The sequence below is a fragment of the Natator depressus genome, chromosome 5 (assembly GCF_965152275.1).
Source record: "Natator depressus isolate rNatDep1 chromosome 5, rNatDep2.hap1, whole genome shotgun sequence".
NCBI lineage: Eukaryota > Metazoa > Chordata > Testudines > Cheloniidae > Natator > Natator depressus.
The window spans coordinates 101,938,649-101,954,095 of record NC_134238.1 but is presented as its reverse complement, the minus strand read 5'-3'; the positions used below and the strand labels follow the sequence as shown (position 1 = coordinate 101,954,095).

General features: G+C 43.6%; 1 protein-coding gene across 6 annotated transcripts in view; it reads right to left on the bottom strand.

Moving 5' to 3' along the window:
- The window catches only part of LOC141988258 (uncharacterized), a 29,884-nt gene extending 14,987 nt beyond the window's left edge, over positions 1 to 14,897 (bottom strand). For 2 of the 6 annotated variants that reach the window (XM_074954101.1, XM_074954096.1), the window contains exons 1-2: positions 9,759 to 9,890; positions 2,351 to 2,572 (exon numbers count right to left, since the gene is read on the bottom strand). In XM_074954101.1, coding sequence (XP_074810202.1) covers positions 2,351 to 2,572; positions 9,759 to 9,789 — 253 coding nt within the window. In that variant the 5' untranslated portion in view covers positions 9,790 to 9,890. Of the gene's footprint in view, positions 1 to 2,350; positions 2,573 to 3,087; positions 3,221 to 9,253; positions 9,551 to 9,758; positions 9,891 to 14,633; positions 14,680 to 14,855 lie in introns of those variants that run through there. The other 4 variants (XM_074954100.1, XM_074954098.1, XM_074954097.1 and 1 more) reach the window with 4 other exon arrangements.
- Between the last annotated feature and the right edge of the window lie 550 nt (positions 14,898 to 15,447).

Here is a 15,447-nt window from a genome sequence, read left to right as displayed (position 1 = left end):
CGAGCCAAAGACTCAAAAAGTAATTAAAAAAAATTCTAAGTACATCAGAAGCAGGAAGCCTGCTAAACAACCAGCGGGGCCACTGGATGATCGAGATCTAAAGGAGCACTGAAGGACAATAAGGCAGTTGCGGAGAAACTAAATGAATTCTTTGAGTCAGTCTTCACTGCAGAGGAAATAAGGGAGATTCCCACACCTGAGCCATTCTTTTTAGAGGACAAATCTGAGCAAACTTAACAGGAGTTGTAAGTCTGCATTCCTGATCTGTTCCCGGCAAAAGCATCACACAGACAGACCAACCCTTTGTTCCCCCCCTCCAGATTTGAAAGTATCTTGTCCTCTCATTGGTCATTTTGGGTCAGGTGCCAGTGAGGTTATCTTAGCTTCTTAACCCTGTACAGGTGAAAGGGTTTTGCATCTGGCCAGGAGGGATTTTATAGCACTGTATACAGAAAGGTGGTTACCCTTCCCTTTATATTTATGACAGGGGTATTGGTTTTCATAACCATTTGTCCCCATTACGAGTGGCACTTGTGGGGATACTGGGAAACTGGAGTGTCTAACGGAATTGCTTGTGTGACTTGTGGTTAGCCAGTGGGGTAAAACCAAAGTCCTCTGTGTCTGGCTGGTTTGGTTTGCCTTAGAGGTAGAAAAACCCCAGCTTTGGGCTGTAACTACCCTGCTTTAAGCAATTTGTCCTGAATTGGCACTCTCAGTTGTGTCCCACCAAAGCCAGCATCGTTACACATGTATTAAATGCATTGGTGTATGATTTGATCATATTCTGCCAGCCACCCTTTTTGAATGGCAGAAAGGAATGGCCTAATGGGTCATTTGGTAAAGATGCATCAGCCAGAATCTGTGTCTGTGCTGATTTCAAAGGCAGTAACAGACCTAAGAGGGACACCAATTTGTTGTAGGTTTAGCATTTTAAAATAAGTAAAAGAATACAAGGATTGTTTTTCTTTTGCGTTGCAATTTGATGTTCCTGTTCAAAATGTTCTGTGTAAATTAATTTTGTTTTGTGTGTGAATGAGGAATGTGTGTGTTAAGAGATAAGTGTGAAGGCCATCGCTGAGCCAGATGTACGAGGGAGGAACCAGAAACAGATGCGGGCAGATTGACGACTCTAAAGATGAGACAGGCACCTATCAATGGGGACAACATAGCTGTGATAAAGAATGAGAAGGACAATTTAAGAAAACAAGCACTCGTCAAATTACAGTTGATTACAGCATAATGGTGCAAAACGCATTGGTCACAGTGAAGGAAAATCACTATATAAACAGGGTGCCTTGCCGTGAAACTTTGGGTTCATCCTGCCAAAACTTCCCCAGAGCATCGTGTTGTGACCAACGGAACCCAGCTCCTCCCTACCAGTGATCAACCTAGCTGGCCACTAGGTTGATCCAGACTCTGGACTGGTAACTGTAACATCGACTGGTGGGACAGTGTGTTTGTGTGTGTGCGTGGGGTGATTGAATGTATATGCTAATTGTTGTATCTTCAATAAACGCGGCATATTGCCTTTTCCCCTATAAAAGATCCCGTGTGCTTCTTATAAGCATAACATGCCCACATCTTGAACACTGTGTGCAGATGTGATCGCCCCATCTCAAAAAAGACATATTGGAATTGGAAAAGGTTCAGAAAAGGGCAACAAAAATGATTGGGGTATGGAATGGCTTCGGTATGAGGAGAGATTAATACAACTGGGACTTTTCAGCTTGGAAAAGAGACGACTAAGGGAGCATATATGATTGAGGTCTATAAAATCATGACTGATATGGAGAAAGTAAATAAGGAAGTGTTATTTACTCCTTCTCATAACACAAGAACTAGGAGTCACCAAATGAAATTAATAGGCAGCAGATTTAAAACAAACAAAATGAAGTATTTCTTCACACAGTCAACCTGTGGAACTTTTTGCCAGAGGATGTTGTGAAGGCCAAGACTATAACAGGGTTCAAAAAAGAACTAGATAAGTTCATGGAGGATAGGTCCATCAATGGCTATTAGCCAGGATGGGCAGTGATGGTGTCCCTAGCCTCTGTTTGCCTGAAGGTGGGAATGGGCGACAGGGCATGGATCTCTTGATGATTACCTGTTCTGTTCATTCGCTCTGGGGCACCTGGTATTGGCCACTGTTGGAAGACAGGATACTGTGCTGGATGGACCTTTGGTCTGAGCCAGTATGGCCGTTCTTATGTATTTCTGTGCTGAATGTCCTTCTCAGCCTGTTTTCTGAGGCCATTCAGCCCAAATTTCAGTACTGAATTCAGTCCTGAATTTTGCTTTGCACATTACCTCTCTCAGGCACACGCGTTAGTTATAGTAAAGAAAAGCTTACCTTCACATTTACTTGATGATTTCTTTAGGTTTTGATATTTACGTGTAGTTTCCTGGTCCACTGGTATCCGAGATGCAGTTGATTTTTTCTGTTTCTTTTTACCACATCTTATTTGTCGTTTTCTAATCTTCACCTCAGAAGGCTTTTGGCATCTTGAGCGCAATATCATTGTTGAAGACACTGGAAAATCCTGGTAATCTGTCTTGAAACTCTCTTCTAGTCCTAAATATAAATGATAGTTCAGTCACAATACTTTGCATTAGAGATTAGAACCAGTTTTTATTTTGCAAAGATTGTTAACATATTGACTTCTCAAGTCTTAACAATTGAGATAAAGCTGGGGTAAATTTAGTAAATTGTTGCTTGCTTATATTTTCTACTGTTGTAGCTGGTGACTCAAGATATTTAAGTGCCAGATGCGCTAAAGATTCATGTGCCTCTTCATGATTCGGCCATCGTTCCAGAGGAACGCTTCCATGCTGATGACGCTTGTTAAAAAAATGTGTTAATTAAATTTGTGACTGAACTCCTTGGGGGAGAATTGTATGTCTCCTGCTTTGTTTTACCCACATTCTGCCATATATTGCATGTGATAGCAGTCTCAGATGATGACCCAGCACATATTCATTTTAAGAACACTTTTACTGCAAATTTGATAAAAATGCAAAGAAGATACCAATGTGAAATTTCTAAAGATAGTCACAGCACTCAACCCAAGATTTAAGAATCTGAAGTACCTTCCAAAATCTGAGAGAGACGAGGTGCGGAGCATGCTTTCTTTTTGAAGTCTTAAAAGAGCGACACACTGATATGCAAACTACAGAACCCAAACCACCAAAAAAGAAAATCAGCCTTCTGCTGGTGGCATCTAACTCAGATAATGAAGTTGAACACGCATCGGTCAGCACTGCTTTGGATTGTTATCGAGCAGAACCCATCATCAGCATAGACGCGTGTCCTCTGGAATGGTGGTTGAAGCATGAAAGGACATATGAATCTTTAGTGCATCTGGCACGTAAATATCTTGCGACACCAGCTACAATCGTGCCATGTGAACGCCTGTTCTCACTTTCAGGTGACGTAAATAAGAAGTGGACAGCATTATCTCCTGTAAATGTAAACAAACTTGTTTCTCTTAGCGGTTGGATGAACAAGAAGTTGGACTGAGTGGAGTTGTAAGCTCTAAAGTTTTACATTGTTTTATTTTTGAATGCAGATTTTTTTTGTACATAATTCTACATTTGTAAATTCAACTTTCATGATAAAGAGACTGCACTACAGTACTTGTATGAGGTGAACTGAAAAACTTTTTATCATTTTTACAGTGCAAATATTTGTAATCAAAATAATATAAAATGATCACTGTATACTTTGTATTCTGTGTTGTAATTGAAATTGATATATCTGAAAATGTAGAAAAACATCCAAAATATTTAATAAATTTCAATTGGTATTCTATTGTTTAACAGTGCGATTAATCACATTTAATTTTTTTTATCACAATTAATTTTTCTGAGTTAATTGCATGAGTTAGTTAATGTGATTAATCGACAGCCCTACTAAATAGTAAAATCAAACTTGTCTGGATTAAAATCTGAGAGATCAGTGCTTACCATGGAGCCTATTACATCAGAGCTGACATGCATTCTAGCATGAAGTCCAGCATGAAGTATTGCAGTAGATTACTCAAATTCAGTTTTAGGAGTCAGACTGAAAACATCCCACACAGTATATAGGGAAGTATACTGCTGGCACCACCCTGGTGGCACCAAGCATGGTGTCATGTTGATAAGGGGTGACGTGGCATTCATTAACTGTAATATTGGAAACTATCAACCATACTGCCATCCAAAAAGCAGAAGTGTCTGTTGGGGCTGAAAAGTGAAAATGGCAGGTTACCAGAGTTGTTACTATGCAACATCAGCAAGCCTAGGTGGCTTTTTGTCCTAGGTACAGAAGGAAAGAGATTATTTAGGATTTAGTGCATCCATGGCCACAATGCTGTAGCCAATGTGGTTTCCTGAAGAGCGAAGTATGTAATGTGATTCAGTGGCAAAATCCAGATCTTAGTTTCATTTTCCTATATATAAATTGGTGATAAATAATGCTTACTTACCTGCCCCAGTGGTAAGGATTGTGTATCGATAGATAAAACCACTTGATGAGTGTTAAGCCTTACACAGCATTGGCCAGAACAGCAAATGCTGTGCCTGGAAAGTATACTGTCTGCACTAAAAGAGAGTCTTACTGAACAAGAGAGGAGCATGTCTGCAACTTCTAAAATCGGGAGAGGTAAACAATGACAATTTAAATGTTCCTATTTGGCATGAAGATGATGGTGATAATGAATGTATCAGCTCAGCTTCCTTATAAAGTGTCCAAGAAGAAGTCCAAAGCAACCTCATCACAAGACAGAATGGGCAAGATCCAATGTGGCCACATCCCCATGAACTTTCAAGCTCCATTTTTTTAACCTTATTGATATTTTTTGTGTTGGGTGCTGTGGCGCACACCTGTAATCCCAGCTACTTGGGAGGCTAAGGCTGGCAGATCGCTTGAGCTCAGGGGTTCTGGGCTGTGCTGTGGTATGCCAATCAGCTGTCCAGTGCCACTGACAGCTTGGCCAGTGGGTGGCTGAAGGACTGGCTACAACAACACGAATAGGGTGTTGTGATTGCGCTCTGTCTGTGAGGGCTGATGGCCCAATTGATCAAGGTGATATTGTTTGTATATAAAATAAACAAAACTAAATGAAATACCATATAAATAACAAAATTCAATGTTCATTTGTAAAACCTGAAACAAAACAAACCCTGAACCCATAGTGGTGGTGCAAGGTATCAATTATTAAAGTGACTAAACAGATAAAATGAGAACATACCCTAGGAATATCAGGGACTAATATATACTAAACTGCAAAAGTATGCAGCAGGTTCATGTGTGACCAGACATCCTCATTTTTTCCCAAGCATTTCTATTAGGCCAAGTCATTTTTTCTATTGCTGCAACAGAAGAGAGCTCGCTAAGCCAATCTGTGTGAGAGAGAGGAATTGCAGATTTCCGTTTTCTCAAATTAACTCTTTTGGCCACTAAAAATTTACTGCAACTTCTTAATGTTAACTACAAGAGGCCACAGCAATGATTCCCTAACCCACCCAGCAATATTGTTAATCTATCCAACTATACTCTTAGCCCAGCAGAAGAATCTGTCCTATCTCGGGGCCTGTCCTTCTGTCCCTCCACCCCCACGAACATGATACAGTTCTGTGGTGACTTAGAATCCTATTTTTGACGTCTCCGACTCAAGGAATATTTCCAACACACCTCCGAACAACATACTAATCCACAGAGACCTTCCTACCAACACTACAAAAAGAAGGATTCTAGGTGGACTCCTCCTGAAGGTCAAAACAACAGATTGGACTTCTACATAGAGTACTTCCGCCAACGTGCACGGGCTGAAATTGTGGAAAAGCAGCATCACTTGCCCCATAACCTCAGCCGTGCAGAACACAATGCCATCCACAGCCTCAGAAACAACTCTGACATCATAATCAAAAAGGCTGACAAAGGAGGTGCTGTTGTCATCATGAATAGGTCGGAATATGAACAAGAGGCTGCTCGGCAGCTCTCCAACACCACTTTCTACAAGCCATTACCCTCTGATCCCACTGAGGGTTACCAAAAGAAACTACAGCATTTGCTCAAGAAACTCCCTGAAAAAGCACAAGAACAAATCCGCACAGACACACCCCTGGAACCCCGACCTGGGATATTCTATCTGATACCCAAGATCCATAAACCTGGAAATCCTGGGCGCCCCATCATCTCAGGCATTGGCACCCTGACAGCAGGATTATCTGGCTATGTAGACTCCCTCCTCAGGCCCTACGCTACCAGCAATCCCAGCTATCTTCAAGACACCACTGACTTCCTGAGGAAACTACAATCCATCGGTGATCTTCCTGAAAACACCATCCTGGCCACTATGGATGTAGAAGCCCTCTACATCAACATTCCACACAAAGATGGACTACAAGCCGTCAGGAACACTATCCCCGATAATGTCACGGCAAACCTGGTGGCTGAACTTTGTGACTTTGTCCTCACCCATAACTATTTCACATTTGGGGAGAATGTATACCTTCAAATCAGCGGCACTGCTATGGGTACCCGCATGGCCCCACAGTATGCCAACATTTTTATGGCTGACTTAGAACAACGCTTCCTCAGCTCTCGTCCCCTAATGTCCCTACTCTACTTGCGCTATATTGATGACATCTTCATCATCTGGACCCATGGAAAAGAAGCCCTTGAGGAATTCCACCATGATTTCAACAATTTCCATCCCACCATCAACCTCAGCGTGGACCAGTCCACACAAGAGATCCACTTCCTGGACACTACAGTGCTAATAAGCAATGGTCACATAAACACCACCCTATACCGAAACCTACTGACCTCTATTCCTACCTACATGCCTCCAGCTTTCACCGAGACCACACCACACGATCCATTGTCTACAGCCAAGCTGTACGATACAAGCGCATTTGCTCCAACCCCTCAGACAGAGACAAACACCTACAAGATCTCTATCAAGCATTCTTACAACTACAATACCCGCCTGCTGAAGAGAAGAAACAGATTGACAGAGCCAGAAGAGTACCCAGAAGTCACCTACTACAGGACAGGCCCAACAAAGAAAATAACAGAACGCCACTAGCCATCACCTTCAGCCCCCAACTAAAACCTCTCCAATGCATCATCAAGGATCTACAACCTATCCTGAAGGACGACCCATCGCTCTCACAAATCTTGGGAGACAGGCCAGTCCTTGCTTACAGACAGCCCCCCAACCTGAAGCAAATACCACTCACCAGCACTCACCCCACAACAGAACCACTAACCGAGGAACCTATCCTTGCAACAAAGCCCGTTGCCAACTGTGCCCACATATCTATTCAGGGGACACCATCATAGGGCCTAATCACATCAGCCACACTATCAGAGGCTCGTTCACCTGCACATCTACCAATGTGATATATGCCATCATGTGCCAGCAGTGCCCCTCTGCCATGTACATTGGTCAAACTGGACAGTCTCTACGTAAAAGAATAAATGGACACAAATCAGATGTCAAGAATTATAACATTCATAAACCAGTCGGAGAACACTTCAATCTCTCTGGTCACTCGATTACAGACCTAAAAGTTGCAATTCTTCAACAAAAAGACTTCAGAAACAGACTCCAACGAGAGACTGCTGAATTGGAATTAATTTGCAAACTGGATACAATTAATTTAGGCTTGAATAGAGACTGGGAGTGGTTGAGTCATTACACAAAGTAAAACTATTTCCCCTTGTTTAATCCCCCCTCCCCCCCCATTCCTCAGACGTTCTTGTTAACTGCTGGAAGTGGCCCACCTTGATTATCACTACAAAGGGTTTTCTCTCCCCCCTCCCCCCACTCTCCTGCTGGTAATAGCTCATCTTAAGTGATCACTCTCCATACAGTATGCATGATAAACACCCATTTTTTCATGTTCTGTGTGTATATAAATTTCCTCACTGTATTTTCCACTGAATGCATCCGATGAAGTGAGCTGTAGCTCACAAAAGCTTATGCTCAAATAAATTGGTTAGTCTCTAAGGTGCCACAAGTACTCCTTTTCTTTTTGGTATTACCTATTCATTCCTAAAATACATGAGCTTGGAGAAGGAAAGATAGCAACAGTTAAAGTTTGAGAGAGCACTGAATATGGTGTTCCAAAACACATGCACTTTTTTGACAGGTATTGAGGATGTGTGAAAGATTGGCTTGGGACTGTTTGCATCTCAACATTCAGTATGTTGCCAATCTAGCTTTCAGCAAATGTTCTGGAATCCATTAGTGCCTGTTTAATATCTTGTTCTGGAAGAATTGCAAGGATAAAGAACTTGAAGAATCTTTCACATTATGCCAGATATTCTCCCATGTTTCTGTTGTCATGATAAGGCTAAGTTCTTTTTCCCATTTTTCTTGGAGACTGAGAGTGAGAGGGTAATGCAGAGTTGGGGTGTGGGGTCAGGGCTGGAGCAGGCAGTTAGGGTGCAGGGGACAGGCTCTGGGAGGAAATTGGGGTGCGGAGGACAGGCTGGGGCAGGAGGAGGGGTGCGGAGGACAGGCTCTGGGAGAGAGTTTGTGTGCGGGGTCTGGGCTGGGGCAGGGGTACAGGAGGGGGCTCAGGGCTGGGGCTGCGGTGCAGGGGGTGACAGCTCTGGCTAGGGGCATGGGCTTTGTGGTGGGATGGGGCTGGGGATGACGAGCTTGAAGTGCAGGCAGGCTGCCCCAGGGCTAGGGCCAGAGAGGAGAACTCCCCCCAACCCTCTCCCGCCGGCAGCAGCAAGCTCCGGAGGAGGAATCCCCATTTTCCCCCCTACCCCACCCCGGCAGCACGCTCACCTCACACCACTGTCACTGCCCCTCTCAGGTCCAGGAAGCCCCCTCACCTCCCGCTATGGTGGGTGCCGGGGCGGGGGGGGGGGAGAGGAGGCTGCCATCACATGTGGCCTCTTCCCCTGCTGCTGCCCCTCACTGGGGGGTGGGGGATGGGGCTGCCCCTTGCCCAGGGTGGGGCAGGAGTGGTGGCTGCGTGGTGGAGGTGGGGGGGGGGAGGGGAGGGTGTCACAACACTCACCCAAGCCCCAGCTGCTCAGGTCCAGGAAGGCGCCCCCTCCCTCGCCTCCCCTGTGGTGGGTGGGTGCTGGGGGGGAGGGAGCTGCCATTACATGTGGCTTCCTCCCCTGCTGCCTGTCACCGTAGTCTCACGGGGGATGGGGCTGCCCCTTACTCAGCATGGGACAGGAGCGGTGACTGTGGGCTGGGGGGGAGAGGGGGGGCGGATCACAGGGTCGGACACTCACCCAAGCCCCAGCAGCTGCTCAGGTGAGTCCGGTCCACTCCCGACGTCTCCCAGCTGGAAGCCCCCTTGGTGTTGCCTCCCGGTGGGTGCTGGGGAGGAGAGGGCTGCCAATCATGCGTGTGCCCCCTCCCGCTCCTCAGCTGCGGCGGCAGCAGCCAGCTGCCTCAGCCTGCCGCCGACGCTGCTCCCCTGCTGCAGCCTCGCCGTGGGCAGCCGCAGCGGCCGGCAGCTCAGGCGAGGGAGAGCAGCGCGGAGCTGCAGGGCAGCCGCCCGCTTTCAACCAGGTCGGGACGCTCTGGGGCCCGGGGGAGGCGCGCAGGCGGGCGGGAGCCGGGGGACGCTCCAGGCGGGGCTGGGGGAGAGACCCGGCCCTGAATATTCCTGGAGCCCGGGCTCCCCCGTCCCGGGCCCATCTAACTCCCCACCCCTGTTTATCCCTAATTAGGGCTAGCCCACCCTCCCTGTGCAAATAGGCAGGCTAACTGGCTTCTCGGACACGTACTGACCTTTTCTTGATGTGTGGGCTGAACACCTCATCGCTCTGTGGCTTTAGCTGAACCCTCTTTCTCCAAGTTAATGCCCATAAGGACATATTTACAGTCTCAAATGCCGCAGTAGAGCTTGAGTGCTTTAGCTCTGTTGAAAGTCCAGTTGGCAAGCAGCTGGACTTCACAGAATTGATTGATATTTTTGCAGCCATAAAAGCAAGAAAGATTGTGTTGTGGTGATTCTATCTGCATACTGGATTAATTTTTTTTATTAATTTAAGATGAAGGGCTACCTTACTTATTCCAGGTGAGGGACCGGTTGCTGGTTTAACTCATCAGTTTTATGTAATTGATAATCTGAAGTTGATTCTGCATGATCTACTTCAGTGTTTTGCTTTCATGGACATTGTGACTAAGTGGGGATTTTCCCATGTTGTGTTGTATGTGAGTCTTACTGTTGAGCCAATGTAAGTTTTAATATTTTTGCATGAATACTGTGTGTGCCTTGTTTCAGAGTAACAGCCGTGTTAGTCTGTATTCACAAAAAGAAAAGGAGTGCTTGTGGCACCTTAGAGACTAACCAATTGCTCAAATAAATTGGTTAGTCTCTAAGGTGCCACAAGTACTCCTTTTCTTTTTGTGTGTGCCTTGGTTTCCCTGTGTGCTGCACCAATATCTCGTGGTGGGAATAGGGCTGTGTGACTTTGGCCTAGACCTCTGGGGCAGGTAAGGCTGCTTCATCTGCCTGCACCTATGCTATGACCGGTGTCCTTCATAACCGGAGACCCAGGATGGGGATCCCAGAGCTACCACCAGTTGTCACTGAGTCACCGGGCGATGCTCTGGAACTACTCCAATGAAGCCAGTCAGGACTCTCAAATCATCCCTGATTCAATTACGTATGCAGTATAGTTGTAGTTTTCCCAGGATATTAGAGAGACAGGGTGGATGTTGTAATATTGCGTCAGACATACTTTGTTGAGGACTCAGAGTAGCAGATGTGTTAGCCTGTATTTTGCAAAAAGAAAAGGAGTACTTGTGGCACCTTAGAGACTAACATTTATTTGAGCATAAGCTTTTGTGAGCTACAGCTCACTTCATCAGATGCAACTCTTTGCCAGAGGATGCATCCGATGAAGTGAGCTGTAGCTCACGAAAGCTTATGCTCAAATAAATTTGTTAGTCTCTAAGGTGCCACAAGTACTCCTTTTCTTTTTGTTGAGGAAGAGTCAACATGGTTTTAGTAAAGGGAAATCATGCCTTACCAATTTACCAGAATTCTTTGAGGCGGTCAACAAGCATGTGGACCAAGGGATCCAGTGGATATAGTGTACTTAGATTTTCAGAAAGCCTTTGACAAGGTCCCTCACCAAAGGCTCTTATGCAAAGTAAGCTGCCATGGGATAAGAGGGAAGGTGCTCTTGTGGATTGGTAACTGGTTAAAAGATAGGAAACAAAGGGTAGGTATAACTGGTCAGTTTTCAGAATGGAGAGAAGTAAATCGTGGTGTCCCCCAGGGGTCTGTTCTGGAACCAGTCCTATTCAACATATTCATAAATGATCTGGAAAAAGGGGTAAACAGTGAGGTGGCAAAATTTGCAGATGATACAAAATTACTAAAGATAGTTGAACCCACGTAGACTGCGAAGAGCTGCAAAAGGATCTCTCAAAACTGGGTGACTGGGCAACAAAATGGCAGATGAAATTCAGTGTTGACACATGCAAAGTAATGCTCATTGGAAAGCATAATCCCAACTATACATATAAAATGATGGATACAGTACAGATAAAATAAATTATCTGTTACCACTCAAGAAAGAGATCTCGGAGTCATTGTGGATCATTCTCTGAAAACATCCACTCAATGTGCAGCGGCAGTCAAAAAAGTGAACAGAATGCTGGGAATAATTAAGAAAGGGATAGATAATAAGACAGAAAATATTATATTTCCTCCATGTAAATCCATGGTATGCCCACATCTTGAACACTGTGTGCAGATGTAGTCACCCCATCTCAAAAGAGATATACTGGGATTAGAAAAGGTTCAGAAAAGGGCAACAAAAATGATTAGGGGTATTTTACTGTTCCAGGAGCAGTAAAACCAACTGCCCCTGTTTTGTTTGTTTTAATATAAGCTGAGTATCAAGGGAGCAAAGATTAACTTGGGCTACTGAAGTGTTTAATCTTGCAGCCAAATAAATCTGAACGGATGGGATGGCTTCCATATGAGAAGAAAATAATAAGACTGGGACTTTTCAGCTTGTAAAAGAGACGGTTAAGGGGAGATATGATTGAGGTCTATAAAATCATGACTGGTGTGGACAAAGTAGATAAGGAAATGGTTTGTACTACTTCTCATAACACAAGAACTAGGGGTCACCAAATGAAATTAATAGGCAGCAGGTTTAAAACAAATAAAAGGAAGTATTTCTTCACACAGCACACAGTCAACCTGTGGAACTCATTGCCAGAGGATGTTGTGAGGGCCAAGAACTAGATAAGTTCATGGAGAATAGGTCCATCAATGGCTATTAGCCAGCCTGGGCAGGGATGGTGTCTCTAGCCTCTGTTTGCCAGAAGGTGGGAATGGGCGACAGGGCATGGATCACTTGATGATTACCTGTTCTGTTCATTCCCTCTGGGGCACCTGGTATTGGCCACTGTTGGAAGACAGGATACTGGGCTAGATGGACCTTTGGTCTGACCCAGGAGAGCCATTCTTATGTTCTTATCTTTTATTTGATCAACAAAAGTAGGTCAAATAAAAGATATTACCTCACCCATCTTGTCTGTCTGCTTCAAACATGTTAGCCTGTGTGTTTATGGGGCTTTTCAGTCAGATTAAGTTAACTCAATTGTATTAATGCAGTTGAAAATTTTCAAAGCTGAAAATATGAGGAATTAGTTAATTGCATACTATGCACTGTCATTGTTAGTGATCACATTATAATGGAAGCCAGTAGGATATTATAGTACAGTTAAACACTCATTTAAAACTTGTTTACAATACACTACTGCTATCTTGGGTTGCCCCCTCTAAATTCCTAAAGTGGGGTTCAAGACACAGTGTATTTTGTCTTCACAGCAATAATATTTCCACTTTCAGAGAGGTATACAGTGTTAGCCTGCAAGGAATAGGATCCGAAAACTTTCCTGGGAATGTTTGACTGTCATACATGCCATTTTTGAGCAAAACAATGTTTGTGACCAATAACATTCACCCACATTTCCAAATTATTAAACCATTCCACATAATTTATGCATTTGATTAAAATTTGCATTGCATCTGAATTTCCAAATAATCTTGTTAGCTTGTGCTAATGAAGAAATTTACAAAAACAATACTCCTTAGTCACTAACATACTGGAGCTACCCTTAGAATAGTTCCAAATGTTTTAATACAATTGAACAGTGGCTCCCAAACTTAGTTTTGGAGCCCCACTGTAATAGTGGCCCACACCATTCAGGACTCAAAAAGTCATGATACTTATATTTCCCAACCTCCCTGTCAAAGAAGTTAGCATCTGACTCCATGGTGAGAAACTAGGACCCAAAGGTATTCCCTGAGGAGACAGCAACTAATTTTCAAAAGTAAATATATAAAGTGGACAATTTCTTAGGAAATTTGCTGCTGTTGCTAAGAGAAAAAACTACTCCTAATTACTGAAAGACTGTTATAAATCCATGCACTTTTGTTTAATTGAGTTGTGAGCCTTGTTTAAATAAGCATCTGGAGGAACTGAAAGCTTGTGTGATGGAGCTTCATTTTTTGTTGGCCTTGTAGAATAAATAACCAAGCCTTTTCCCCAAAAAACATTTTTACAACTGTAGTAAAAGGAGCTCTTGTTGATTATGACAAGGATTTTGGAACTGGATTTGCTCACAGACCCATTGAGACAGACTGACGGGCACACTCTTAACCCCATCTCCCCACCACTATCACCAAGACATCCCCCTGCAGTTATCACCTTCTCTGCATTTTTCTATTTTCTGTCTCTTATTCCTGGCTTTTATTAGCCTCTGTATCTATTTTGTGTCTCTTTTCCTGTGTAATTTTTTTGGCCTTCTATTTTCTGTCACACTTTTTTTCCTTGTTATTTTGTTCTTCCTGTCCATTTTCTCCTCCTTCTTTCCTCCCCTTCTCCCCTCCGCCCCCCCCACCCCACCCCGAATCCTCTCAGAGAGACCATGATGTACACACACACTACCTTAACCAGAGACCTATGTACTGCTTAGGGTGGGAAGTCTGATACATAGTTTGCTCCAGGAGCAGTAAAACCACCTCTGCTGTTCTGTTTGTATTAACATAAGCTGAGTATCAAGGGAGCAAAGAAGATTAACTTGGGCTGCCTAAGTGTTCGATTTTGCAGCCAAATAAATCTGAACAGATCCCCTGACTGATTTCAACGGGGTCATCCCAGAAGAAGAGAGCGTTAGAAAAATTTGCCTGATGCATTCGCTGCATCTGCAGGAGCACATCTAAGGAGGGGGACAAGACAGATCCAGATTATGCAGCTTTCCTTATCCCCACTACAGTTCTCCTTTGCCCTGAGCAGCTGCTCCCATTTCCCCGACACACAAAATGATAGTATTTCTATTGTAAACTAACATAGAATACTGTATATTAAAGCAGAATTTAAAAGCCTTGGAACTCACTTCCAATGCAACATGATCCAAATGTTATTTCAGTCTATATATAAACCCAAGGTAACTTCATAACTAAATCTCTTCATGAGAAGGGACAGGCATTTTTCACTAAATGAGATTGAGGAGCAGTTTATACTCAAGTTGAAAAAATCCTATTTAGCAAAGGTGATCAGTAACTCCTTTGGGTTTGATGTAAGCCTTTAAATATTACAATTAAACAGTAGATTACATAGAACCTATACCAACCTGAAGCACAGTCTTGATCAGCTGAATTATCTTGCAGTTAGTTAATCTTTAGTAAATCCACAGATTAAAAATGGGAAAGAAATTCAGAGTGAAAAATAATCTTAAAACAAAATCATTTTAAAGCCAGTTGTAGAATCATTTTTAGTTTCTAAACTTGCTGTCTGATAAAACCATTTTAAGGGAAGCACTTCGAGAAACCTGTTGTAGCCTATCCTTGCTTACCTTATTGTGCTGGCTAATGCCTTGGCTGGAGTAATTTGGTTCAGAAATTGCTCAGTTACAGCCAATTTATTCGGTGGACATGTGGCAGAGATCCAGACCATAAAAGAAAAAAAGTTGGATGTGGACCTAGTCCTTTCACAGGATGAAATCATGAGTGCTTGCTGCATTCATACTCCCACACATCCACAAAAGTCCAGTTAAATAGCCTTTGTGCAAGAGGACTCTATGGGGTTTGGAAATGATCAAAACAGGGCAACCTTTTCCACATTCCAATTATTGTAGATCTACCCAAATGGTGGAAAGAAATGCCCAGTGTTTTGCTAGTGCCAGACACTTTTCTAAAGGCCCACAGGGCCAACTGCTAGAAATAAGGCTTTCTTCCAGGAAGTACAAAAAGAAAAACACATGAGGAAAACAAGGTCAATACTAGTAATGCAGTTTGAGTAGCCTGTTAAACTTTGCAAAGATTATGCAACAGTTTTAGGGCCTGATTCACAGCCTTTCAGTGGGTGAAAGAGTAATATAACAGGAGCATGGCCAACACACCACCCACTTTATGAAAAAAAAAAGGGAAAATAAGTGCAAAAAATCA